At 42.5% G+C, this 25,952-nt stretch overlaps 2 protein-coding genes across 9 annotated transcripts in view; both read right to left on the bottom strand.

The window, feature by feature from the left end:
• ank2b (ankyrin 2b, neuronal) overlaps positions 1–25,952 on the bottom strand; it is an 876,340-nt gene that overhangs the window by 30,863 nt on the left and 819,525 nt on the right. For all 8 annotated transcript variants that reach the window (XM_078213593.1, XM_078213597.1, XM_078213634.1 and 5 more), the window contains 2 exons: positions 8,643–8,723; positions 7,166–7,297 (listed from right to left, as the gene is read on the bottom strand). In XM_078213593.1, the coding sequence (XP_078069719.1) occupies positions 7,166–7,297; positions 8,643–8,723 (213 nt within the window). The remainder of the gene's footprint in view (positions 1–7,165; positions 7,298–8,642; positions 8,724–25,952) is intronic.
• LOC144501344 (ankyrin-2-like) lies at positions 16,577–22,351 on the bottom strand. The gene is made up of 2 exons (XM_078224980.1): positions 17,885–22,351; positions 16,577–17,836 (listed from the first exon to the last, which is right to left on the bottom strand). The coding sequence occupies exons 1-2, from the start codon at positions 22,349–22,351 to the stop codon at positions 16,577–16,579; spliced, it is 5,727 nt and encodes a 1,908-aa protein (XP_078081106.1).

The raw sequence follows: 25,952 nt of genomic DNA, 5'->3' as shown, positions 1-25,952 counted from the left end.
AAATCGCCTAGTCGCCACACTCCGGCACCTACTCGAGTACACGGAGGCAGAATTTCGCATGGCCAATACACCTAACTAGCGCGTCTTTTGGACTGGGGGAGGAAACCAGAGGAGTGGTTAGCACTGCTGCTTCACAGCTCCAGGGTCCCGGGTTCGATTCCCGGCTCGGGTCACTGTCTGTGTGGAGTTTGCACATTCTCCTCGTGTCTGCGTGGGTTTCCTCCGGGTGCTCCGGTTTCCTCCCACAGTCCAAAGATGTGCGGGTTAGGTTGATTGGCCAGGTTAAAAATTGCCCCTTAGAGTCCTGTGATGCGTAGGTTAGTGGGATTAGCGGGTAAAATATGTGGGGGTAGGGCCTGGGTGGGATTGTGGTCGGTGCAGACTCGATGGGCCGAATGGCCTCCTTCTGCACTGTAGGGTTTCTATGATTTCTATGAAACCCACGCAGACTCCGCACAGACAGTGACCCAAGCTGGGAATCGAACCAGAATCCCTGGCTCTGTGAGGCAACAGTGCTAACCACTGTGCCACCCACTGACGAGGGGATTTTCATAATAACTTCATTGCAGTGTTAATAGAAGCCTACTTGTGTAACTAATAAGTAAACTAAAACTTAAACCATAAGGTGAAGGAGGCACTGATAGTTGAAGATAATACATCCAATGAGAAGCACCCTCTGATCTGAAGCAAAAAGATCTGCTCCACATTTATCCATAGTGTTAGATGAGATGGTTGGATGCTTTGAAGATTTTGAGTATCACATCACTATTGATCCAGAGAAGAAACCAGTGATTATTCCTCCCACAAAGTATTTATCCAATAAAAAAATCTGGAACTAAAAGTCTAATGATGACCATAAAACTGCTGTCGATTGTCAGAAAAATCCATTTGTTTCAATGTCCTTTAGGGAAGAAAATCTGCCATCCTTACCTGGTCTGGCCTACATGTGACTCCAGACCCACAGCAATGTGGTTGATTCTTAAATGCTCTCTGAAATGCCTCACATCCTTTAAAAAGTACCTGGATGAGTACTTGGCATGCCATAACATTCAAGGCTATGGGCCAAGTGCTGGCAAGTGGGAGTAGGTGGGCAAGTCAGGGCCTTTCATGCTTCGGTGCAGACTCGATGGGTTGAAGGGCCTCTTCTGCACTGTAGTATTCTTTAATTCTGTGAAATGACCTAGCAAGCCATTTGATTCAAGGGCAATTAGGGATGGGCAATAAGGGATGCGCAATAAGTGCTGGCCCAACCGGCAATGCCCAGTGCCAAAAATTGAATTTTTAAAAATGAACTAAAAGGAAAGTTTGAAGAGAGTTCCAGAGATGGAAGAAAACAAAGTTTTTGCCAGTGTCATGGAACCTACAGATTGGGTAAATTCCATCATTGCAAGGGAAAAGCCAAATGGACAGCTAAAAAAATTGCCTGGATCCCAAAGATCTTATTCGAGTAAAAAGGAGGGATTACTACCCCGTTCCAACTCTGGAGGTGATAACACCAACACTGTCAGGGACAAAGGTTTTCCAGCAAACTTGAAGTCAGAAATGGACACTGGTTCATGAGGCTTGGCGAGGAATTTGCACTGCTATCAATATTTAACACACCCTTTGGACAACACAAATTATTGTATTCATCTTTTAATCTTAAGTAGTCTGGATATGTTCCAGCAGTAACTAGGTAAGACATACAAGGGATGCAAAAAATTAGTTGGCATAGCTGTTAATATTCAGATATATGGTGTAGATGAAAAATATCTCCCTCATAACCATGAAAGCTGTGATCAAACTAAACGCAGACAGATACATTGTGAAGGTGGCAGAATGCCAGTTCTTCAAAATAGTGATAAGGGTCAAGCCTGGTCTAATCCTGAGCAAATCACAGTCTTTGCAAGGTGACCTACATATTCATATCAATGCCTTGTCTATGTGTTTGTCTGACATTGTGAGCCTATTTACAACATGCCATTGAAGAACACCATTTCTGCTGCCAATTTCAGAATCTATTCATTGATCTTATAAACTTAGCAACTCACGCAGTTGAGTTCAGTTTTAAATGTGACTGTAAATGCCCAAATAAATGGTATAGTCTTTGTAATCCCTCTAGATCCAGCACTTGCTATTATTGTCTTCAGTTTCCATGGGCAGAATTTTACGCTCCCCATAAGGCAGGAACCTGCAGTTGTGTGCAAGAATTTCCTTACACACCTTATTAGCTTCCATTCCACACTCAAATTCATTTTAGAGATGGAACAATCGAAATCTTTTCCTTCCTTAGATATGTTAGTTGAGAAATTTGCTCATGGGTTCTCCGCTACTGTTTACAAGGCAATGTGTATATTAACTATCACCAGTCAATATATGCATTGGTATTTTTTTATTCATTCATGGCACATGGGTATCGCTGGCTGGCCAGCATTTATTGCCCATCCATAATTGCCCTTGAGAAGATGGTGGTGAGCTGTCTTCTTGAATCGCTGCAGCCCACATGCTGTGGGTTGACTCACAATGCTGTCGGGGAGGGAATTCCAGGATTTTGACCCAGTGACAGTGACGGAACGGCGATATATTTCCAAGTCAGGATGGTGAGTGGCTTGGAGGGGAACTTTCAGGTGGTGATGGTTCCCATGAGTCTGCTGCTTTTGTTCTTGTAGATGGAAGAGGTCATGGGTTTGGAAGGTGCTGTCTAAGGATCTTTGGTGAATTGCTGCTGTGCAACGCCTCGGCCAGTAACAGTCAACTTGCCAATCGACCAGCACCCTTTTCTCTTACAGTGTAAAATATGATCATTTGAAATTTGGCACTCCTGCTCCTCCTGGTCCACAAGGAGTGCTGAAAAATATACACTTACTTTGGGGATCCAGCAGCTACCAATTCCCTTTCACTGCAGAGTTCCAGAGCCTGGGAAAGCTGCACAGCAGCAGTGGACTTTAAATCTGGCTCTCAATTGCACAGTGGGAGCTCGATTTAAATATTTTAATGAAATATTTTAATGAAATGTTCAACCTCTCCATGTAGGACACTTGGCTGCCATGAAGCTTGCTAAAGCCACAATGGGTGCATGTGCTGTGGTTTAAGGTTGTATTTTGGGAACTGTGCTCCAGACTGATCTTAAATTAGTGGATGTTTTTTGTAAAGTTTTATGAAATCGTCAGTTACTCTCATTGATGGGTGGGAGGGGGTGGGGTTGGAGACAGGCTACTGATTTGGTCACCTCCTGGGCTTCTTGCTTCCCTTCTTCTCCAATGTTCTGAAATATAATCACTCGCAAGATTCAAGCACGTATGTCCTTTAGCTCCATACATATACTCCTTGGTCAGTTTTCTGCCCCAGCCATGCACCAAAAGTGAACCAAAGTGAAGAGCAATATTATTTGACTGTGACTGTTGCATTGTTACTCCTTGTACTGCTCGACCTCTTCACAGCCTTTGACACAGCTGAACAAAACATCCTGCTCCAACACCTAACTTCTTGTCTATCTCAATGGAACTGTACTCTTCTGATTCTGCTCATGCTTTTCCCACCATAATCAAAGTATCCTCACCAATCACTATCCTCCTAATTCTGCACCATCATTTTGGAGTCTTTCAAGAATGTTTCCATAGCCTCTTCTTCATATACATGTTGCACTTGATAGACACGGGGTCAATTCCTATATGTTAATGACACCAAACTCTACCCCTCATTGCCTTTTGCAACCCTTCCACTGCATGTGTTACTAACTTGTCTGCTTGAAATAGACTCTTGGATGAACTTTCTTCAGCTAAGAACTTTCCCAGCCCCCTGGTTGTGGGATTGGAGTTGGGGGGGGGGGGGGGGGTAAAATAGGGGACAGCCACATTCCTGACTCATTGAGGAACTTTCCCACAGTGCAGATGGCAAATTAAAATTATTGAGACTCAAATTAGGGGCAATTCTGTGACCATGCCACCATTTTGCCAGAACAGCACTCTACTGCACGCAAAGGCCATCAGCTCAATGGAAATGGCAGGCCACGGAGCCATCAGGACCAGAGGATCCATGCTGCAAGGAGGGGACTGCGTCAGTGAAAGGCCACAATTATGGCCTTTCTCTCAACTCTCCCAGTGGGGATATCAGCCTTCAACTTGTGCAAAATAATATCATGCGCCCATGGAGACAATGAGCTAAGATACAGCCAGTTGGGAGTGCTTCCAGGAAGATTACTGAGCCTGTCTCGATGATGGCGTATGCAGGTTTGTGACCCCCATTTGTTCTTGATGTCAGTTTCCCAAAGGCCATGACAAAATATTGCCCATTATTTTTGACTGTTAATACTAACTCTGGACCTTCGTTATCAATTCTCTCTTGCTCGTCCCCACTGTTGAAACAAATCAAAACCTGAGCACTCATTTAAATCGACTTAATGAACCGCGCGCCCAACTCAACCGCCAAATCCCACTTTATCGTCTTCTGGCCCGCTCCGCGTCCGCGCTGTTACCGACATGCAAAATAAAAGTCTGAAGTCGCCGCTGCAGCCTCCAAAGAGCGGGGTCAGAGATTGCAACGGCTCTCTGACCCAGGTCATCCTCTAGTCGGGGTGGGAGAGGGGGTGGAGGAGGAGGGGGGGGGGCGGTGACGTCTCATCCCCTGGTGGGGTGGGGGTGGGGGGGAGGTATGACCGATCATCCCCTTAGAGGGGGGGGGGGGGGGGGAGAAGGAGAGGGGGTGTGATGTCTCATCCTCTGGGGGAGGGGGTGTGTGACATCTCATCCCCGGGGGGCGGGGGGGGTAGTGGTGTGAGATCTCATCCCCTGGGGGGGGGGAGCTGTGACGCCTCATCCTCTGGAGGGGGGTGGGTGGGGTGGGGGAGGAGAGGGGTGTGACGTCTCATCCTCTTGGGGGTGGGGGGGGGGGGGGGGGGGGGTGTGACCGATCATCCTCTGGGGAGGAAGGGGGGGGAAGGGGAGGAGAGGGGGTGTGACATCTCATCCTCTGGTTTGCTGCCTGTCTGCGGCCGATCCCTCCTGGCACCATCACTGGTACACTACCACCCCCCCCCCCCTCCCCCCAGAGGATGAGGCGTCACACCCCTCCCCCCCCACCCCCCCCAGGGGATGAGATGTCACACCACTCCCCCACCCCCGGGGGATGAGATGTCACACACCCCCTCCCCCAGAGGATGAGACATCACGCCCCCTCTCCTCCCCCCCCCCCGCCCCCCCCCCCCCCCCCCCCCCCGAAGGAGCAGTGCTCCAAAAGCTTATGGTATTTGCTACCAAATAAACCTGTTGGACTTTAACCTGGTGTTGTGAGACTTCTTACTGTGGACACTACCAGAATGTCAGAGAGCTGCTTTCTCCGCTTTCTGCTTTTTCTTTCGTGCCCGGGCGTGCTCTGTCAGATTTTTTTCGAACTGCGCATGCGCAGTTCAGAGCTCCGATCAGTCCGCCAGCGCCAAGCCCCACACACAGCGCGGATCGGGCCGGAGCTGGCAAAACGCGTATGGGCGCGCTGGAAAGAGGATTCCAGGCGCGGATCTATTTGACGCCCAGATCCGGCACTTAGACTCAAAATGGTAAAATTCCCCCCATTGTGTCCTAGGTCCAGCTGCTTCGTCAATGACCTTCTTTCTATCATAATGTCAGAAGTGGAGATGTTGACAGATAATTTCACAGTATTCTGTATCTTGTGTAATACCTCAGATACTATGGCTACAAGAGCAGGTCAGACATTGGGCATTCATTCTTGAGTATGTCACAATCTGGCTCCTGAAAGCTTGTTCACTATCTATGAGATACAAGTCAGGAATGTGATACTCTATATTTGCCTGATGAATGCAGTTCCAAAAACACTTAAGAGGCTCAACATCATCCAGGAAAAAGCAGCATGCTTGACTGGCACACCATCCACCACCTTAAGCATTCACTCCCTGAACTATCATCAGCACAATGGCAACAGTATATACCATCTATAAGATGCAATGCAGCAACTCAACAAGGATTTGGCAGCATCTTCCAAACCACAAAGGTCTATCACCTAGAAAGGCAAGGGCAGTGGACTTATGGGGACAGCACTACCTGCTACTTTCTCATCAAATCATACACCATCCTAACTTGAAACTATATCGTCATTCTTTCACTGAGTCAAAAACCTAGAACTCCTTTCCTAACAGCACTGCAGGTGCACGTACACCAGATGGACTGCAGTGATTCATAAAGGTGGCTCATCAGCACTTTATTAAGGGTAATTAGGGATGGGCAACACATGCTGGCCTTGCCAGTGGTGCACACTTCCCATGAAAATAAAGAAGGGATTGAAGGAATAGGTGTCAGAGGAGCACTAGGAAAGGCCATGGTGTGACTTGCCACTGACGGCCAAGGTGCCACACCAGCAATTTCTGTGGATGATGGACAGTATAGTGAAGCTTGGAGGCTTTTGCCAACGAAGCCTGAGCCAAGTTTAATCAAAGCTTGGATGCCAATATGATCATGCATAATAGTTTGAAGATGGCATGGGCCTTGCTCATAATGGACTGGCATTCTAGATGAAAATGCAATGTGCAGCGTGGTTATTGAGGGTGGTGATAGGTGTGGTCTGTGGGACAAGACAAGATTGCTTAGGTTAGCCCCCAGTGGGAGCATAATTTGGGGAAAGTCGGTGATAGAGAAGATGCTAATACGCTTATGCCAGTGTGAGATGCCACATTGGATCCATTGGCGGATGCCAGGAGAGGCATCCAGTGTAACTGTGGGTTTCTTGAAAGCCTCAGTGATGGCAGGAGTGAAGGAAGAATGAGGAGTAATAAATGATTGGAATAGGAATTTGGCGATGGTCAGGTACCTGACAGGGAAGTAATTGGAGGAGGTCTAGCTGAGTGCAAATGGAAGAACAGCAAATTCTGAGATGTGCTGACCAATTTACCAATTCTGTGTTAAGTCCTAATATATTTTAAAAATTATTTTAAAACCATACTTCTAAATACAGCAGATTGCAATTTTTTTTACTGACCGATACTGTTAATTAGATTAACAGTTGATTAATTGTTGTTTTTCTGGAAATATTAGTGACACTGGAGGTTATCTTTTACTGATACAAGATATGAATGAAATTCGAATCTACACATAAGTCAATGAAGTACGGACTATGCATAATTCAGTCTTGCACTTCATATAAAATGTTAGTAAAAGTATTTAAACAATGAACATCTCACCTGAAGCACACTTGCCATCTCTTTCCATCCAATATTTTAATAATGCTTGACTCTGGTCCACCAGTGAATTTGGGTTTTCAATTCTGATCTGATGGATCTGTTCCTCACTGAAGTCCAGATCCCTGGCCAACTCTACAATAAGAGTAAATGTATTGACAAATAATATAACCAAAATTTACAACTGCTGCTTATACCATTTCACGAGACATTTTGCTGACTTCACAGTAACTCAAAATGAAAGGTTGGAAAATTCAGGACCAAAAGTCTTTTTTTAAAAACAATTATTCAATGACAAGTAACTTCTCGACTAGTTAGGTGGATTGAGATGGAGCAGCCAATTGCAAGTCGATTAATAACAACATTCATTAAATCTGCCACTATTAGCTTCTAAACATTGTATAAATACTACCTGTTCTAATGTAAGAACGTCTTGTGGACCAGTAGGTTGCGTCCCTGCCTCTGATCCAGAAGCTCTGGGTTCGAGCCCCAGTAAGAAGTTTAACAACACCAGGTTAAAGTCCAACAGGTTTATTTGGTAGCTTCGAGCCCCATTCCAGGACTTGATGACCAATGAATGCACCGTTTATAACACAGCCAACAGATTGAGTATCGGACTGCAAAATCCTTCCAACAGGCCAATGGCACAGTAAGAGCGGGAGAGTCTCCTGGTCAGCCACACTTGATGTGGAGTAGCATGCTCCTCAAGCTATAAGCCTCTGGTGACAGACTAATGACCTGTTCCAGGAAAAAGAATCTCGCTATGGGAACAGATGAAAATCTGTCTTGTACACCACTAGGTGCGGGAAGAGATACAACAGAAAGCAATCTGTTCTAATCCTGCCTTTCATTCGTATGAATAATCTCATCTTGCATGGGAATTATTGAGGGCAATGACCTGACCAATTACTATCAGAAGAGACATCACTGATCAAGGAAATATCAATGCCCAAACAATTGCAACCATGTGTTATATTTACAGGGTGGTGTGTTTCCCATGGTCAGAGTGACCAGCTCTCAGGAATGTATTATGGGACACATTGGCACCAAGCTAGGGTGGGGGATAGGGTGGAAGTGTGTGAACCTGTAGGAGCAGGGTGGGTGCGAGATTCCATAATCAGGAATATGGAGCAAGGATCATTCTGGTTGCATAACATCTAGGAGGCATGACGAGCACCTAAAATAAGTGACAGTCCCAGGAAATCTGGGATGGTTGATCACCCCGCCCATGCCTCCAGCTGAAAAGTTGGGGGTGGGGGGAACCACCCAGCAGAAGAATGCCTGCTCCCATGGCAACAGAATTCAGGCAGCACTTTTGCTCCTCAGAGATAGCCCCAATCAGAGGCCAGTACCAGCAGCACCACTTGGGATGGTGGCCATTGTCAGAAGTAAAATAAACTCACTTCAACTGCCAAACCAATCTTAAATAAAGAAATTGTTCAGAAATCAGACCATAAAGATACTGAGTTATGAGTTTTACCTGTCCAGCTGAATCCAAGGTGGTCAGCAATAAGGTAGAGCCTTTGCTCAGCTCTTTCAGAATCCTCTTGAGCATCCACAGCTTTAATTAAGAAAAGAAACAGCAACAACTTGTGTATAACAGTTAGGGCTAAACAGGCACTCCATGGCAAAGTAGTCAATCCTATTAAGACTGCTAACAAGGCACACTACCAAATTAAGTCTTTCCCTTTAAATATAGTTGGAAAGTTGAACAACACCGACAAACCAGTTTGGAGTGAAGGAATACAAAATAAACTCTGGACTAAAAAGAATAATTCAGAACAAATTGCTGAATTTTGAAATGGAAAGTTTGGATGAAAGTACAGTATAGCTTTCTCAACTCGGATTGGGGAATTGCCCCAATCTTGAGAATCTGCCAAACCTCCATGTTGGAAGGATCCTTCCAATTTCTTAAAAATAAAACAGGCTTTTATGTAACTGACCTTCATGAATCATGTTCTAATTCTGTTACTCTGTTTGTACATCAAATTTAAGCAGGTTTCCATTAATGTCAGAAAATAAGAAAATAATCTTTTGCTTAAGACATTCAAATTTATTTTTACTTAAACTTTTCTGTCAATTAAATTAAAAGGTTGGCCCCCACAGGATTAGTCTGATAAACTGGTCGGCAGCTGGTACCGACCAGGAACAAAGCACCCAAGTAGCATTATATGAACCATTTTTTCAAAAAGATATTATCAGGCCATCGGATGTTTTCTGCGCATTAAATTCAGGTATATCATTTTTATGCGGTGAATTATACACTAATAATCTTAATTCTATTTAGAAATATAATCAAATAATTTTTCAAGGAAAGTGAATCACTTTTGACATATCAAGGCTCCCACATGATAATGCACCAATTAAACAAAACATGGCAAATCCTGTAGCATTAGAAGGAGTATTGAGAAGAGCTACAAAGTTGATCTCCAGCGTTAAAGACCTGAGTTATGAGGAAGAATTGAAGTCACTTTAAATGAGGCACCCGAGAAGTGGCATTACAGAGAACAATATACTTTAAAAAATCTAGAAAATTAATTTGAATTAAGCTGTGGGAATAAAGAAAGAGAGCTGCATTTGAAATGCAAACTTGGCTATTTTTTCCACAAATGCTGACCTATGTGTATTGCTAGCATTTGCTGTTTTTGTTTCAGTTTTCCAAAATCTGCAGTGTTTTTTTTTAATATTTGCATTTTTCTTGCTTTACAAAGGCAAAGGCATCTCTAAACTGACCAAAATCTAAATTCAGTTGGTGTATTGTACATCGGCAAACATGTGCAAGTCAAACCAATAGTGGCAGAGACCAGGCACGCCTGCATTGAACATTTAATATTTATGGGATGTACTTGCAGACATCAGCGGACTTGTGAATCCCTTCTTAATTCATTTGTCCAGATCTTCCAGTCAACTATGAAGCTGAGGCACACACCACTGACCATGATTTAAACTGCAGCCTTCCCTTTTTACACTACAGTTTTAGGGATTCTGGTCCTAGTTACTAGATGCAATCATCTGTGAACAGAACCACAAGAGGTAGTGGTGAGGCCATGCCCCCTTTGATGTCATGATGTGGAGATGCTGGCGTTGGACTGGGGTAAACACAGTAAGAAGTTTAACAACACCAGGTTAAAGTCCAACAGGTTTATTTGGTAGCAAAAGCCACACAAGCTTTCGGAGCTCTAAGCCCCTTCTTCAGGTGAGTGGGAATTCTGTTCACAAACAGAGCTTATAAAGACACAGACTCAATTTACATAAATAATGGTTGGAATGCGAATACTTACAACTAATCAAGTCTTTAAGAAATTAAATTTCTTAAAGACTTGATTAGTTGTAAGTATTCGCATTCCAACCATTATTCATGTAAATTGAGTCTGTGTCTTTATAAGCTCTGTTTGTGAACAGAATTCCCACTCACCTGAAGAAGGGGCTTAGAGCTCCGAAAGCTTGTGTGGCTTTTGCTACCAAATAAACCTGTTGGACTTTAACCTGGTGTTGTTAAACTTCCCTTTGATGTCAACAGTGGAAGGAATGCCCCTGATGATTCAGCAGCCTTAGAGTGTTTTTTTAAGTTCTTACATGTTTTTTAAAAATATTTTTTAATCTTTCAGACTTAAGTTTGTTTAACATTTAATATAATGCAAGTAAACATGAGAAAGTCATAAAATCATAGAATGATCACAGTCTTGAGGTGAATGTAAAAAGTACTCAAAATGAAACAGATGGTGAAGTAATTGTGGCTTTAAATTGCTTGACTGTTGACACAATTGTTGGATTTCCTCCCATATTGAAAGATGCATATACTGCTGAAATTAATGCTGGAGTTGTGGTCAGGGATGGTGTGGCAGGTAGATTGGTGATGGGTGAGTGTTAGTGGGTGGGGGAGTACCTGTAGAGTGGAGGGATGGGTGGGGATGAGGGTGAAGGAGAGTTGGCGAATGTTCATAAAGTTCACTTTAAAATACATTTTGAGGACTTCCCAGTAAAGCTTCTGTCTTAATCACTTCCAATCAAGTCCTACACTTAGGTGCATGTTGGGACTTCCTCGGAGTCCTGAACATGCAATAGCAGCAAACAATTTAATATTCGCTGTATTTCAACTGGAATATCTGGGCCATTAGTTTCAGTCAATCCATTAAGAAAATGAGCAGGCCACAACTTCTTCAGAGTGACAATCATTTACCTCTGTGGATTTACTTCCTTGCCTGTCTCACCTGACCTTTTGACTCAGGCTGGATAGGATCCAGGCAACTCAATTGTCCTCATGACCCAGCATCAAAGTTTAGTTCCATCGAACTGAAGAAGGATACTCCCCTTTTGTTTTTAATGGCACTAGCTGCCATAAACCAGCTAAGTTACAGATCCCATTGAAAATTGACAGGGAGAAGTCTCTAAGGTAAGTGGATACAATTTGGGAGGTGGGGGATAGGAGATCAGGGGCCTGGAGGAATTGGGGGGACCTTGGGGGAAAGGCAGGTTATTCTGGGTGGGATGGGGGGGGGGGGATTTGGAAGTCGAGGTGCGGTTAGACCTTAGGCGAGTGTGGACTGGGGGGTTCATGCCTGCAGGGTGGGATCTGGTCATGTTGCATGGGTTGTGAGTGCATGGGAGGGAGTCAGGTCCGGAGTGGGAGGGAGGGGTGGAGTCGAGCCTGCGGGGGAGAGAGACGAGTCCAGTTGGGTTGGGTCAGTTAGGCCTGGTGCAGTCGGATTTTCAGGGTGGAGGCCCACTCAAGTTGGGGGAAATCCCATGGTGAGTTGGGTCGGGTGTGTAATTCCATGGGGAGGTGGTAGTTGAGGGTGGAGGGAGATCCTTGGAGAGGTGAAGGGAGGTCCCACGGAGGATGGGGAGGTCTATCAGTCTGGGTCTTTACAAAAGTTTCCAAGAAGTTACAAGTTTAATTCTAACTTTTTTTGGGTAACTATTTGTTAAACACAGTCTGAACAATCTGAAATTTACAATTTAAATCAGATGGTTCCCAGTGCAGAGCAATTGCCCAGAGGAAGTCTACACTTCTGGACAATTGTCATAAAAACCCTTACATGAGAAGTTCCAAAAGACATGCCCGAGGACATCTGGGGTACCCCCCAAATCCGACACTGGGAAGCTTGAAAGTTATAACCCAATATTACTTGTACTTGAATGAACACCTCTGTGTATTTAAATGTACAGGTGCTGAACCACCATGAAGGAATTCCCACTCACCCACCATAATGGGTGGTAAAGCCACAAAAATCTTGGAACCACTGTCTAAGTGCCATTCATGCTGTTACGCTAGAGTTTCATAGCACTTTGCTGAAGTTGCAGCAAATGGGTGGGAGAACTCCTATTGTTATTTACCTACTATGCACGGATTATAGCACTGAATCTCAGTTTCAACACGATTATCAGATGTTCATAGATACATGTGCTGCAGGAGTTCTAGCTAGAAGACTCAGAATCAGGAAACAACTTTACAGTGAAAAATATAAAAATGCATGCATTGCTTCATCACAGTGAACAACTGCATCATCCTTACATTTTGTTCTTTTAAAAGATGGCTCTCGGTATACTCAGGTGCCACAGTTGTCAGTGCAAGCAGTTGTTTGGCAAAAATGTTTGCATATATTGCCAGCATTGTGGAAGATATTTTCTTCAGGACTCTTATGGAAACCCAAAGCATCTTTATTAAATATTTTGCATTTTATAATTAATCATGGGATGTAATCAATACAAGCAAGTCAGCAGTGGCTGCCCATCTCTAATTTCTGAGAAATCAATGATCAATCACATTGTGTGGGATTGGAGTCACATGAAGACTAGACTGAGCAGAGATGGCATATTCCCTTCTCTGTTGGATATTAGTTAACCTGCTGGATCTTTGCAACAATTATATAGCCTTCACGTTCATCTTCTGGTGCTAGCGTATAATTACTAGCTTTATGGAATTTACTTCCAATACTTGTCATGGTAGAGTTTGAACTCTCAACCACCAAATTGCGAGTCCAATGCTACACCTTTGTAGATGCCACTTGATAGAACATAGAACAGTACAGCACAGAACAGGCCCTTCGGCCCACGATGTTGTGCCGAACTTTATCTGAAACCAAGATCAAGCTATCCCACTCCCTATCATCCTGGTGTGCTCCATGTGCCTATCCAATAACTGCTTAAATGTTCCTAAAGTGTCTGACTCCACTATCACTGCAGGCAGTCCATTCCACACCCCAACCACGCTCTGCGTAAAGAACCTACCTCTGATATCCTTCCTATATCTCCCACCACAAACCCTATAGTTATGCCCCCTTGTAATAGCTCCATCCACCCGAGGAAATAGTCTTTGAACATTCACTCTATCTATCCCCTTCATCATTTTATAAACCTCTATTAAGTCTTCCCTCAGCCTCCTCCGCTCCAGAGAGAACAGCCCTAGCTCCCTCAACCTTTCCTCATAAGACCTACCCTCCAAACCAGGCAGCATCCTGGTAAATCTCCTCTGCACTCTTTCCAGCGCTTCCACATCCTTCTTATAGTGAGGTGACCAGAACTGCACACAATATTCCAAATGTGGTCTCACCAAGGTCCTGTACAGTTGCAGCATAACCCCACGGCTCTTAAACTCCAACCCCCTGTTAATAAAAGCTAACACACTATAGGCCTTCTTCACAGCTCTATCCACTTGAGTGGCAACCTTTAGAGATCTGTGGATATGGACCCCAAGATCTCTCTGTTCCTCCACAGTCTTCAGAACCCTACCTTTGACCCTGTAATCCACATTTACATTAGTCCTACCAAAATGAATCATCTCACATTTATCAGGGTTAAACTCCATTTGCCATTTTTCAGCACAGCTTTGCATCCTATCTATGTCTCTTTGCAGCCTACAACAGCCCTCCACCTCATCCACTACTCCACCAATCTTGGTGTCATCAGCAAATTTACTGATCCACCCTTCAGCCCCCTCCTCTAAGTCATTAATAAAAATCACAAAGAGCAGAGGACCAAGCACTGATCCTTGTGGCACTCCGCTAGCAACCTGCCTCCAATCCGAAAATTTTCCATCCACCACCACCCTCTGTCTTCGATCAGACAGCCAGTTACCTATCCAATCGGCCAACTTTCCCTCTATCCCACACTTCCTCACTTTCATCATAAGCCGACCATGGAGGACCTTATCAAACGCCTTACTAAAATCCATGTATATGACATCAACTGCCCTACCTTCATCAACACACTTAGTTACCTCCTCAAAAAATTCAATCAAATTTGTGAGGCACGACTTGCCCTTCACGAATCCGTGCTGACTATCCCGGATTAATCCGCATCTTTCTAAATGGTCGTAAATCCCATCCCTAAGGACCTTTTCCATCAATTTACCAACCACCGAAGTAAGACTAACCGGTCTATATATACCAGGGTCATTTCTATTCCCTTTCTTAAACAGAGGAACAACATTCGCCATTCTCCAGTCCTCTGGCACTATCCCCATGGACAGCGAGGACCCAAAGATCAAAGCCAAAGGCTCTGCAACCTCATCCCTTGCCTCCCAAAGAATCCTAGGATACATTTCATCAGGACCAGGGGACTTATCGACCTTCAGTTTATTCAAAACTGCCAGGACATCCTCCCTCCGAACATCTATTTCCTCCAGCCTATTAGCCTGTAACACCTTCTCTTCCTCAAAAACATGGCCCCTCTCCTTGGTGAACACTGAAGAAAAATATTCATTCATCACCTCGCCTATCTCTACTGACTCCATACACAAGTTCCCACTACTGTCCTTGACCGGCCCTAACCTCACCCTGGTCATTCTTTTATTCCTCACATAAGAATAAAAAGCCTTGGGGTTTTCCTTGATCCGACCCGCCAAGGACTTCTCATGTCCCCTCCTAGTGATAATCTCACTTATTTCCCAGAACACTTAAGTGATAATCTCACTTATTTCCCAGAACAATTTTGTATCACACTTTGCTGATAACATATGCATTGTTGGAGAAAATATCACATCCTTCAACTCACGGTAATGTAATGGGAAATCTTCTGCTAGTTAAATAAAAACCATGTTAATTGAAAGGATTTGTATTCAGAAAACAGGTTTTATTTTACAATTTTTGAAGTAAATTTTATTTGAAATTGTTTTACTTAAGCCATGGGAAAATGATCCGATACTAATCTTAAGCACACATTAAGTAAGGTTTAAGATTTGCCTTTACCCAAATTCCAGTGGCTTGTTCCCTCCAAATCTCCCCAGTACATTTTGGTCTTTTAGCAATTTTTAAAAGTTACATTTTTTTAACCACTGATGAGGAATAATCATCATCCTGGTTTAAGATGGATAATGCAGTAAAATTACTATGGGTGGGATTTTCCAGCCCTTTCTGCTGGCAGGGTCTTCTGGTTCCACTAATGTTAACTTCTGCTGTGGGTTCCCCAGCAGCGGGATGAATGAGTCATGCAAATTGCTATTGACTTTGGTGGGATTGGAAGATCCCGCCATCAGCCAATGCCAAGCTGCCTTCACTGCTGGAAAACCTGCTGTGTGGGCGGTGGGGGCCTGGAAAATTCCATCCTATAAATCTTAGCACCTAGTAGTCTAGAAACCTTCCTTAGACAAGGTGGTTGGCTGAATAAAGAACTTAGCTTACTTTTCTATCTCACTCCAAACTGATAATGTCCAAACTGGTAATGTCAGTGAAATTAATGTCTTGCTATCCCTGTTATCAATTAGGCTGGATTTGCAGTGGTCTCTTTGAATTTCAATTTTCCCAGTCTAAATAAAGAAGTATTTATGAAGCTTGTTGAATGTTATATAAACAGAAGTTGTGTTATTAGATAAACTGTGGTTGGATATTTTGAAATCTTCTCCTGTGCATAAGTAACATCATCCTTAAAGTGACATACTTTGTTAAAATCTAGTATTCAAAATTTAAATATTTTGATCAACATATATAGATATACATGTAAAAGATCACTATCTTCTTTTATTAAATGAATAACAATTTATTTTACAAACCTCTTATGAAATTTAAACTCCACATTTTAAATTTAACACAAGGCTCGATTTTAACTTACTCAAACTCCATCCACATACACAGAGTTAAAATCGGCCCCTGTGATTATTAGTTTGCAGATTTTGGACTATCTACTCAGTTCCATAATACTTCTTCAACAAAGTGGGAAAATCAAATTCAAAATGTTCAAAGATTACCTAGTTACTAATGCTAGCCCCTTCTGATAAATTGCCATTGTTTTTCTATGATATAAACCTGATTGTCCCCTCTTTCCCTTTCCAGCTTGCCAATCTTGAGATCAGTCTAGTAACACATCACAAAACATGAAAATCACAAAGCCACAACACAAGACTCTCACAGGACCACATGAACAATCACAAAAGCTTTAACTGAATGAACTGCAAAGCTAACTACAAATTCTGATGTGCTATAGCACAAAGAAACCCAGTAGATGGCTGGTACCTTCAAAGTGATCATGGCCATTTTCTTCAGGAATTCTTTCAATCTGGGTTTCAACAGATTCATCCCAGATAGGCCTCATGTCGAACAGATCTTCAGGAAGAGGTTGGTGTGTTTCACTGGGATGTTCAGTTTCTACAATAGAACTATCTACAGCACTGCTATCATCATCTGATAACACCTCACGGTCTCGTTCTTCCTCTGTCAAACGATCTACCAACTTTGAAGCTTCATCACTTATCTCCTCAAAAAATTCAATGGAATGTTTATAAAGTTCAAAAAACTTATCCTTGTTGCCTTTTGCAGAACCAGTTACAACTTGTGAACTTTGGCTAACTTTGGTCTTCACTGGAAGTCTCGATTGGAATACTTTTGGTTTAGTACTTTCGGATGTTTCTGATCCAGCGCTAAAGTGGTCGATCAGCTCTTTCGCATCAGGTTCAGTATCACAACTTCTCCCCTTATTGAGAAGTTTAAATTTTGACTCTGCAGAATTGACTGCATCAGACTCAGACTTGCTTCGCGGTTCTTGTCTCACTGGTAATCTAGATTTAACCTCGTGGGTTTTGATGGACTCTGAGGTCTTTTTCACTTCTGACATCATCGATGAAGAGTGGTGGTCTACTCTGTGTGCAACAGCCTTAACAGGAATTCTAGATTTTGACTTGACTGAATCATCTATAGTTCCTTCTTGTACACTTGCAATGGATGAACGAGATGGTGAAGGAGCCTTGTCTTCAGCTGCAGTTGGTGCTCGAGGTATGGCAGTTACAACAGCAGTATGTCTGACCGGAAGTTTTGATTTTGCCTCTGCCTGGAGGGTTTGTTGAACAACTGCAGTAGGGATTTCAATAACTGAACGTTGCTCTTCAGGTGATGAGTCCGATGAATCATCATCACTCTTTCCAGTCTGCTGTGAGCAAATAGTCCTCGTCACTGTAGAAAAGTCTAACATGACGTGAGTCATGGCTGACTCAGGAGAGGTAACAGCATCTATTTCGTCGTCAAAGTTAAAAGGCTTTACTTCGGCCACTTCAGGTACAGAAGAATCTTTTTTTGAAGGTTTGGTTGATGCAGAAATGCCCATTTTGATTGGAATTCTTGATTTTTGCTCAATTTTGGTAGCTATTTGCTCATCTGTGCAACTTATCTCAGTCGAGGATTGAATGCTTGATTCAATATTGGACACTGAATCTGGTGATGAACTGTATTCAAATTCAGCCTGAGACTGCGTAGCAAATCTATCAGACGTGCAATCAATTTTAGGGGACTTCACCTCATCATCAGTTCCCTCCATTTTCAATGCTTCTGTTAAAGCTTCAGCAGCCTGATTTTCTCCGATTTGAAAAAAATGGAAACTTTCATCTCCATAGCTCCTTTTGCTCATATCAATTGCGCCACTTCTGGTCATTTCAAACAATTTTCCCTCTTGAAATAAGAATGGGTTTTTTTCATTGATTGGTGTACCATCCTCTGTGGGAGTTCTTACTGGCGTGGTATCTGGAGTTGCACCTCGAGACTGTTTGTCAACCATTAGGCCAAATATTTTCTGTTCTTCCTCTTTAACACGGGCTGCAAATGCCTCATCATCTTCTCTAATTGTATTCCATGAGTCAAGGTCAGCCTCTGTTTTAGTTATTATCACTTTGCTTAGCTGCTCTTCAGCTTCTTGCCTGGAGAGTATGTCATGTAATGTAGTTTCATCTGTAAAAATTGCTTTATATTCTGCACAGTCAACTGCTTCCACAGCTGCTTCTTGGCCTAGTTGCTTTTGGTCATCTGCTTTTACTTGACATGCTTCTGGTTTGCTATCCACCCACAGTTCATCTCTCCTTTCTGCAGCTCGTTCAAGACGTTGGACATCTTCCTCGGTTAGTAGATCATTCTCTTGTACCTCAGGCATGAAACAGGATGCTTCTGAAGAATTAATTTCTTCAATAGACTCAGCAGTAGCTGTAAAAGAACAGACTTCAGAAAAATGATCAATTTCATTACCTCCACATGTTATGATAACTTTAGGCACTGCTTCACAAGACAGCGAATCAGCTAGAACATTGCAATCTGTGTCCAAGCTTCTGTTTTTTGATAAATCTATGTCATTGTCGTCTTCTGCTACTTGGGCACTTGATTCCTTTTCATCATCTATTATCTTAAAAGTATATTTTTTGCCCACAATAGGGTGAAGATCTGCATCTTCAGGGCTAGAACCTTCAACTCCAGTGGGTAGTGGAGACGGAGGTTCAACTCGAATAACTGGCTCCGTAATCAATCCACATTCACCCTCTTTGCTGAGCTGAGTTAACTCTGGCTCACTTTCTGAAGATGAGGAGCTCTTTCTATGTTCAGCATGAGATATGACAATTACCTCTGCTTCATCTACATTGGTTATAGCAGGAGTTGGAGTTGGAGATATTTCAGATTCTTTTTGTTCTTTTTTACCTTCACGCTTTAATCTAGCATCCTCTTCTAGTTCATCAAATGTTTTAATTTTGGCTGCCATTTTAAACATTTCTTCTTCAGGTGTAAACCTTTTCTTTGATTCTTTCTCAGGGGATTCATCATCATCATCATCATCATCAATTTCCTCTTGGATTTCAGGGATTGCAATTGGTTTTTCAGCAACTGACAGAATGTGTGTGTCAGGTGTTTTGGGTGTGACTTCATAGCTGATCTCCTCAGAGCTTGGCGTTTCAGGTGAAAGAGGGCTCTTTCCTGAACTTTCCATTTGCGATACTTGGTCCAAACTATCTTCCTCTGCACTTCCTTCAGGTGACATGAGTTTCCTTGTCTCTCTGTTTATGGGTCCTTCTCCCCGCATGTCCCTGAAAACGCGACTCCTGACAGACGTAGCATCCAAAGAAATATCCATTCTCTCACTTCTTTTCTCAGTGACTGTGATAGAAGCCGGCTTCTCACTCTGTTGTGCAATGGAAATCGCGGTGCTCAACTTCTGCTCCACAGGGCTATTTTCAAGAGAATCTGGGCATGGCGATTCTTTTATGGGACTTGGCTCGAGTGAATCTGGGGATTTGTGTGAAGTTGTGTCAATGTCATCCAGTGTGGGACTCGCCTCGAGGGAATCTTTATGACTGATAATGGGTTCATCTGTCAATGGACTGAGACTATCGAGTGACACTCCAGTTAGGCATAATTCTAATCCTTGGCTTCTTGCTGTGTACTCTGGTGAAACTGAAGAGCTAACTGGTGAAACTGCTTTTTGGTCTTTTTCTTTTAAAGAAACATCTGGAGCTGCTTTCCCTTCTGGCATAAAAACAGAGGATTTTGCATCTGTGTCTTCAAGTCGACTCTCCAATGAAACATCACATTCATCCAGCATGGGCAGAGATGCTGTTTCTTCCTGTAGAAAACCATCTTTTTCACTGGTATCATCTGCAGCTTTAAGCGCAGAGACTGATTCACTAGTGGTCTGTTCATCAATCTCGTCTAAAAGAGATGTAGCTTGAGTCACCTCTGTGGATTGAAATCCGTCATACTCCACGCAGCCAGAATCTGCAGTTAGTTCAGCATCAATGCCATCAAAGCATTCTTTTGTAGCTTTTACATCAGAAACTGCTTCAGTTGAGACAATATTTTCATATGTCTGCATTTTCTCGTGTGGGGAAATATCATTCACCGCAATCTCTCCGATTATGGTGGATGACTTCATAACAGGATCACCTCCCTTTTCTGTGATAGTGGTATGACCAGTAGTCTGTGTCGAAGGTGTGCTTTTCTGACATTTTTGGTCCTTACTGTCTGTTTTGACAAGGTCTCCAACATCATTTTTCTCTAATGTGTTTTGTTCAGTTTTCTTTGGTGAAAGGGACAGACTTTCAGGGCTTGTTTCAGGCGTCTCTGCAAGACCTTCATGTTTGTAACTCTCCTCAGAACTAATCTGAGGTGTGCCATCACCTAAGCTAAAGCTAGGAGAGTCAGCAATACCTTCATGTTTTAGGCTTTCTGAGCTGTCGTCAAGGGCACCATTTTGCAATGCCATATCTGGTGTAAATCCATCCTTCACATATTCTTGTGGGAAACTAATGTTCAGATCATGGTGAACTGGACTGGTCACTACTTGCTCAAGGTAAAGTTCTGCTTCTGGAGTATCTGAAGTTTGCCTAAACTGCTGATATTTGTCATTATCTTCTAACTCCTCTTTAATGACATCAGTGAAATCGGTAGACGTTTTTCTGTCCGGGCTGATCTGCAAATCAGTAGTCACAGTTATTCTGCTACTGTGTATTTCAGTTTGCTTTTCAAGATCGTCGGTAAAAACAGATTCATAGTTTTCTGATGTTGCGGAGCTCACATTATTACTTTCAATGGATATTGTGATCGCCTGCTTATCTTTGCTTGATGGTATCCTTTTCTTTGCTGTAACCTCTGTTCTTACTTCCCCTGTGCTATGTGAAATTGGAGCAACTGCAACTTTCCCATTGTCACTTCTGTGTAACATATCCTGTGAGAGCGCTTCCGGCTGAAAATCTTTTGATGAAAGTTCTAACTCATTAGCTTTAGCTTCTTTATCAACTGTATGGGCGAGTAAATTTGGTTGACTTTCTTTTCTTTCACATGCATGATGAGATTCTTCTGGCTTCTTTAACTCATTCAAAGTTTGCTTTTCTGGTTGTGAAGCATCAGATGTGTGTTGGAACAGTCGTGACATTTTCTTGGATGGATCTTGTCCTGATTGGAATGCTTTCATCAATTCACGCACTGACATTGTTTCCTCAAGCTTTTCTGTAACAGCAGAAGAAACAGGGACCTCTTTGTTCGTCACTCGTTTAGTTGATGTTGTGGAAATCTCATCTTTTATAGGAGCTTTAGTTTGTTTTCGTTGTCCTTCCTCTGCCTCCACACGCTTCTGAAGAGCTTTGACCTTTTCTTTTATTGAACCAATGGGAGTTTCTTCAACCAAAGGTGAAATGTCATCTGCAACAATTGGGGGCACTAATGTTGTATCTTCCTTCACTGTCTTAGCCAAATCAGATTCAGTGATAATATTCTCCTGCACTTTTCTAACCTCGGTCCTGATATCTGTAGTTAGGCTTTGAAATGCAGGATCCTTGAAATACATTGTAGTATTTTCTTCCTTAAATCTCTGAAACACAGGTTTTGTTTTTCCAGAAACTGATTTTGTTTGGTCTTTCATTCTGTGTGATAGTTCATGTTCTTTGCCCCCCTCTGAGCATACAGATTCTGAAACAACCTGATATGTTCCCTTTTTAGCATCTTTGACAACAATCGTTGCATCAATTCTTTCTTGAACAGTATCTACTTGGCAGACAGCTGAAGGTATTACTATTTCTTGTGTCAAATATGTACCTAGATCATTTTCTAAATAATTCAGTATTCCACTCATGTCTTTCTCAATCTTCTCTGTGGTTCCCCTGTCAATCCTCTTCTCTACAAATATAGGTTCACACACCTCGGCTGGTATTTCTCGCTTGACTTCTTCAATTTCTTCATCACTGATAATGATCCAATCTTCTTCCGGGGATTCTTCATCTCTTCCGGAGCCAATGGCTTCGTGTATAGGTTCTTCACCTGTGTATGTTCCACTTCTTAAAATCTTACTCACTTTTTCCAAGTCTTCCTTCACTTTTTCTACAATTTCAAAGGGCTCACCTGGTTCTTCTTCAGTTTCTTTTGCTAATTCTTTCACCTCAATGGGACTTCCTTTACTTCCTGTTGTTGAGTCTGTTTTTAAAATTTTCGTCACCTTGATTAAATCTTGTTTCATGTCAGACACATCTGAAAGCAAGTCTGGACTTGCTAGGACAGGCACATTATGGACCAGGTGTGATCTTATGGCAGAAGAGATCTCAGCAGATTCAGTCTCCTCTTCTTCATCTTTGTTTTTGACAGAAATGGTTCGAATTTTTGTTTTTTTTGAAAAAAGGTGGGATTCAAAAAACAGAGATTGGAAAATGTAATCGGGGTGACACAATACAGAGTCTGAAGTGGTAGGCCAAAATAAAAAATGGATTTTTGATGGTAGACAGGGATCCACAAGGTCTGAGGATGGGTACAATTGCAAAGCAAAGCCAACTCAAAATTGGAAAGAAACAGGCAGGAAATAACTTGTTTTATTTTCACCAGAACACATCCACACCACGTACAACACCAAAGCAATAACAAATTGAATTAATCAGGACATCAACAAATTAACAAACTGAAATAAATAGGAGCAGTGGATTTACACAGAGATAGGCATCTCAAGATTGTTTAGATGTAACAGATTCATGTCTAAAGGAAAAGATCAGAAACCACAGAAAGCTGATTTCCTCTTAAAGAAAGCCAGTACTAGCAAACTGTCAGAACAACATTTGTAGCCCTCTATTTCTAAATTTTTTTTTAAGTGAATGCTTATTTTTTGAGGAACTAGAACTGAAAAACTGCAATGAATATCATATTATCTGAACCAGCTGCAAACCGGCATTTCAACAAGAAGAATCTCAAACCTAAAGGCACATAGTAAAGAAAAAGCTATTCAAATGAAGTAAGATCCTTTCCTTGGAACATCCTAGTTGTTCTGACAACTAAACAAAAACAAAATCACTTTTGCAAAAAATGAACCAAATTAATAAAAATGGACAAACCAAAGAGGATCTACGGATATATATCAAAAATGTAACAAGTGGTGAATTCAGAAAAAAAATATGGTGGATATAGCAAAATTAAAATTTTGAAACACTCACACAAACACACAGAACGCTTAAGCCAAGTTATTTCCATGCAAAACTAAAGTTCTGATAGCAGAAGGCATGCAGCCTTATGTAAGCACTGAATAACAAAGGCAATTCTTTTTTAATGTTAAATGACATTGTGGTGAAGTACAGTGGTTATTGTTGCTGAACATTTAAAAGCAGGACAGACAATTCATAGAAGTGCATTTTTGTTGAAACTTGTAAACAAATCCAGCATAAACTAAATTCCACTCTTTAAGGGAAAGAAAATTTGGAAGCTTGAATTTAAAAGTTCAAATATGATTTGTGAATAATCTTATTTTGTGCATATTAGGTTTTGTGGAATAAGGCATTTTAGTAGTTCTGTAATTGTAATTGAATATGAGCTGATAACTTTATCTTTCTATGTTCAATATGAGGGGACTCTGCAGTGACACAATCTTACGTTGACTGGGAGTTTCTGACCCTTCCCGTTGGCCAGAGAACTCGCTGGGAGGGATAGAAAGTTCCGGCCACTGTGCTTTTTATTTTAAGTACAGTGTTCACACTTTCTTCATTATTCCAACACAAAAAATAAATGCCCATTGATACCCATAAAATAGCACAATTCCCTCAGCTGTAGACCTAACCTGGCATAATTTGCATACATTTAATGCGATGTGCATAGGACAAAAAATGAACTTTGTAAAAAAGATTTTATATACTGTACTTAGCACAAGAAAATAATCTTCATCATAAACAATCAGTTCATTGATGCTGGATCAAAATCTTGGGGCTCCCTACCTAACAGCACTGTGGCAGTGTCTTCAGTACAAAAGGTGGTGGCTCACCATCACCTTCTTAAGGCAATAAGTGCTGGCCTGACCCACATTTGATGCCCTAATCAAATGAATGAATAAAAAAAAAAACACTCCTGTTTGTTGAAAAGTCTGTTTACATTTTGATCACCTTTCTTTCTCTTTTTGGGCTCTTGCTATTTTTTGCCCTTCCATTTATCTCAAAAACTGAAGTAAAATTTGATTTTTATCTGCCTCCTCCTGGCTTCGCCTTTGCCTTCTGCTGGATCGCTCGGCACTGTCTCTTCAAAATGACTGCATTATATAATAACTGCATTTTTGACAGTGTACTTTTAAGTATACGCTAGCTCCAACATGACCTTAAACTCCCATCTAGTTGTCTCCATGGGTCTTGCTTTAAATTACAGAATCACAGAATTGTTCTGGCACAGAGGGAGGCCATTTGGCCCATCATATGTGCACCAGGTCTTTGAATGAGCAGTCACCGAGTACCATTATCTTGCCTTCTCCCGATAACCCTGCACGTTCGTTCTTGTTCGGTAACAGTCTAATTCCCTTTTCAATGCTTCAGTTAAACCCGCCTCCACCACACTCTCAGGCAATGTATTCCAGACCCTAACCACTTGCTGCGTCAAAAAACTTTCCCTCATATCAGTTGCCTTTTTTTTTTCACTAATTACTTTAAATCTGTGACCTCTCAGTCTTGATATTTTCATGACCGGGAACAATTTCCTCCCTATTTACTCTGACAGATCACTCATGATTTGAATGCCTTTCTTTTCTCCAAGGAAAACAGTTCTAACTTTTCCCAGTAATCTTCATAACTGAAGTCCCTTATCCCTCGAATCATTCTCGTTAATATTTTCTGGATGACGTTTAGGATATTTTACCCCATCCCTTGCTTACTGATTATGGTTGAAATGACCCCATCCATGGCAGTCTGTCCGGGGTCGGGGGGGGGGGGGGGGAATCCTGTCAGAGCATCAATCCCATTGCGGGGATAATCCCTGTGGGGAGAAGTTGGGGTTGGGAGCGACCCCATGAGGTGGGGGGAGGACCGTGGGGTTTGGCGATATGTGTGTGTTGTGTGTGTGTGTGTGTGTGTGTGTGTGTGTGTGTGGTGGGGTGCATCCCATGAGGTCGATGTGAATCTGTCCAATAGTTACCCAGAAGTGGTTTCAATCCTTCAAATGTTTTCTGGGTAACTATTCACGTACACAGTTGGAACCATTCTGCTACTATTTTCTCTATTTTTGGCCATGGTCTCCTGTAATCATTGCTTTGGTTGATACTCTGACAATCCCCTGCTCAGTGCAGTAGCCATGAGGTTAACTCAACTGCTGCGAGCATAAACGCCGATCCAGGCAAAAAATCTCGAGAGAGTCAGGAAACGAGATCCTCGCCAGCGGTGCCCAATTTTCCCTGCACCTCTCTGCTGACGTAGTGAGGTTCCCAGTATTTGTGGGCGGGAACCACATTTAAATACATTTTAATTAATTTACATATTATGAAAGGGCCTGTATGCCACATGATCTCCCCACATTATGTCATATCAGCGAGGTTCACAACAGCTTTATGAAAATGGGAAACAATCGAGGGGATCCCGCTGGATGCGCCAAGCTCAGTATAGTCCCGGGGGAGCCAGGCCTGGGCATTGCCCTGACACTGCCCTCTGGCCCAGGTTGGTACAAGCAATGTCAGACTATGTCGGGGGGCAGTGACAGGGACAGACCATCTGAGCAGCCCAATTTGGTTGGGGGGGGGGGGGGGGGGGGCGGAGAAGAATGTTCCCGTAATGTGTACTAGGGAATATTGTGTATGTGTATTGTTTGTCCATTGTGCCCATGAAACATGGTCA

The sequence above is a fragment of the Mustelus asterias genome, chromosome 1, assembly GCF_964213995.1.
Source record: "Mustelus asterias chromosome 1, sMusAst1.hap1.1, whole genome shotgun sequence".
Classification (NCBI taxonomy): Eukaryota; Metazoa; Chordata; class Chondrichthyes; order Carcharhiniformes; family Triakidae; genus Mustelus; species Mustelus asterias.
The sequence above is the reverse complement of the archived record's forward strand: the minus strand, read 5'-3'. Positions and strand labels throughout refer to the sequence as shown.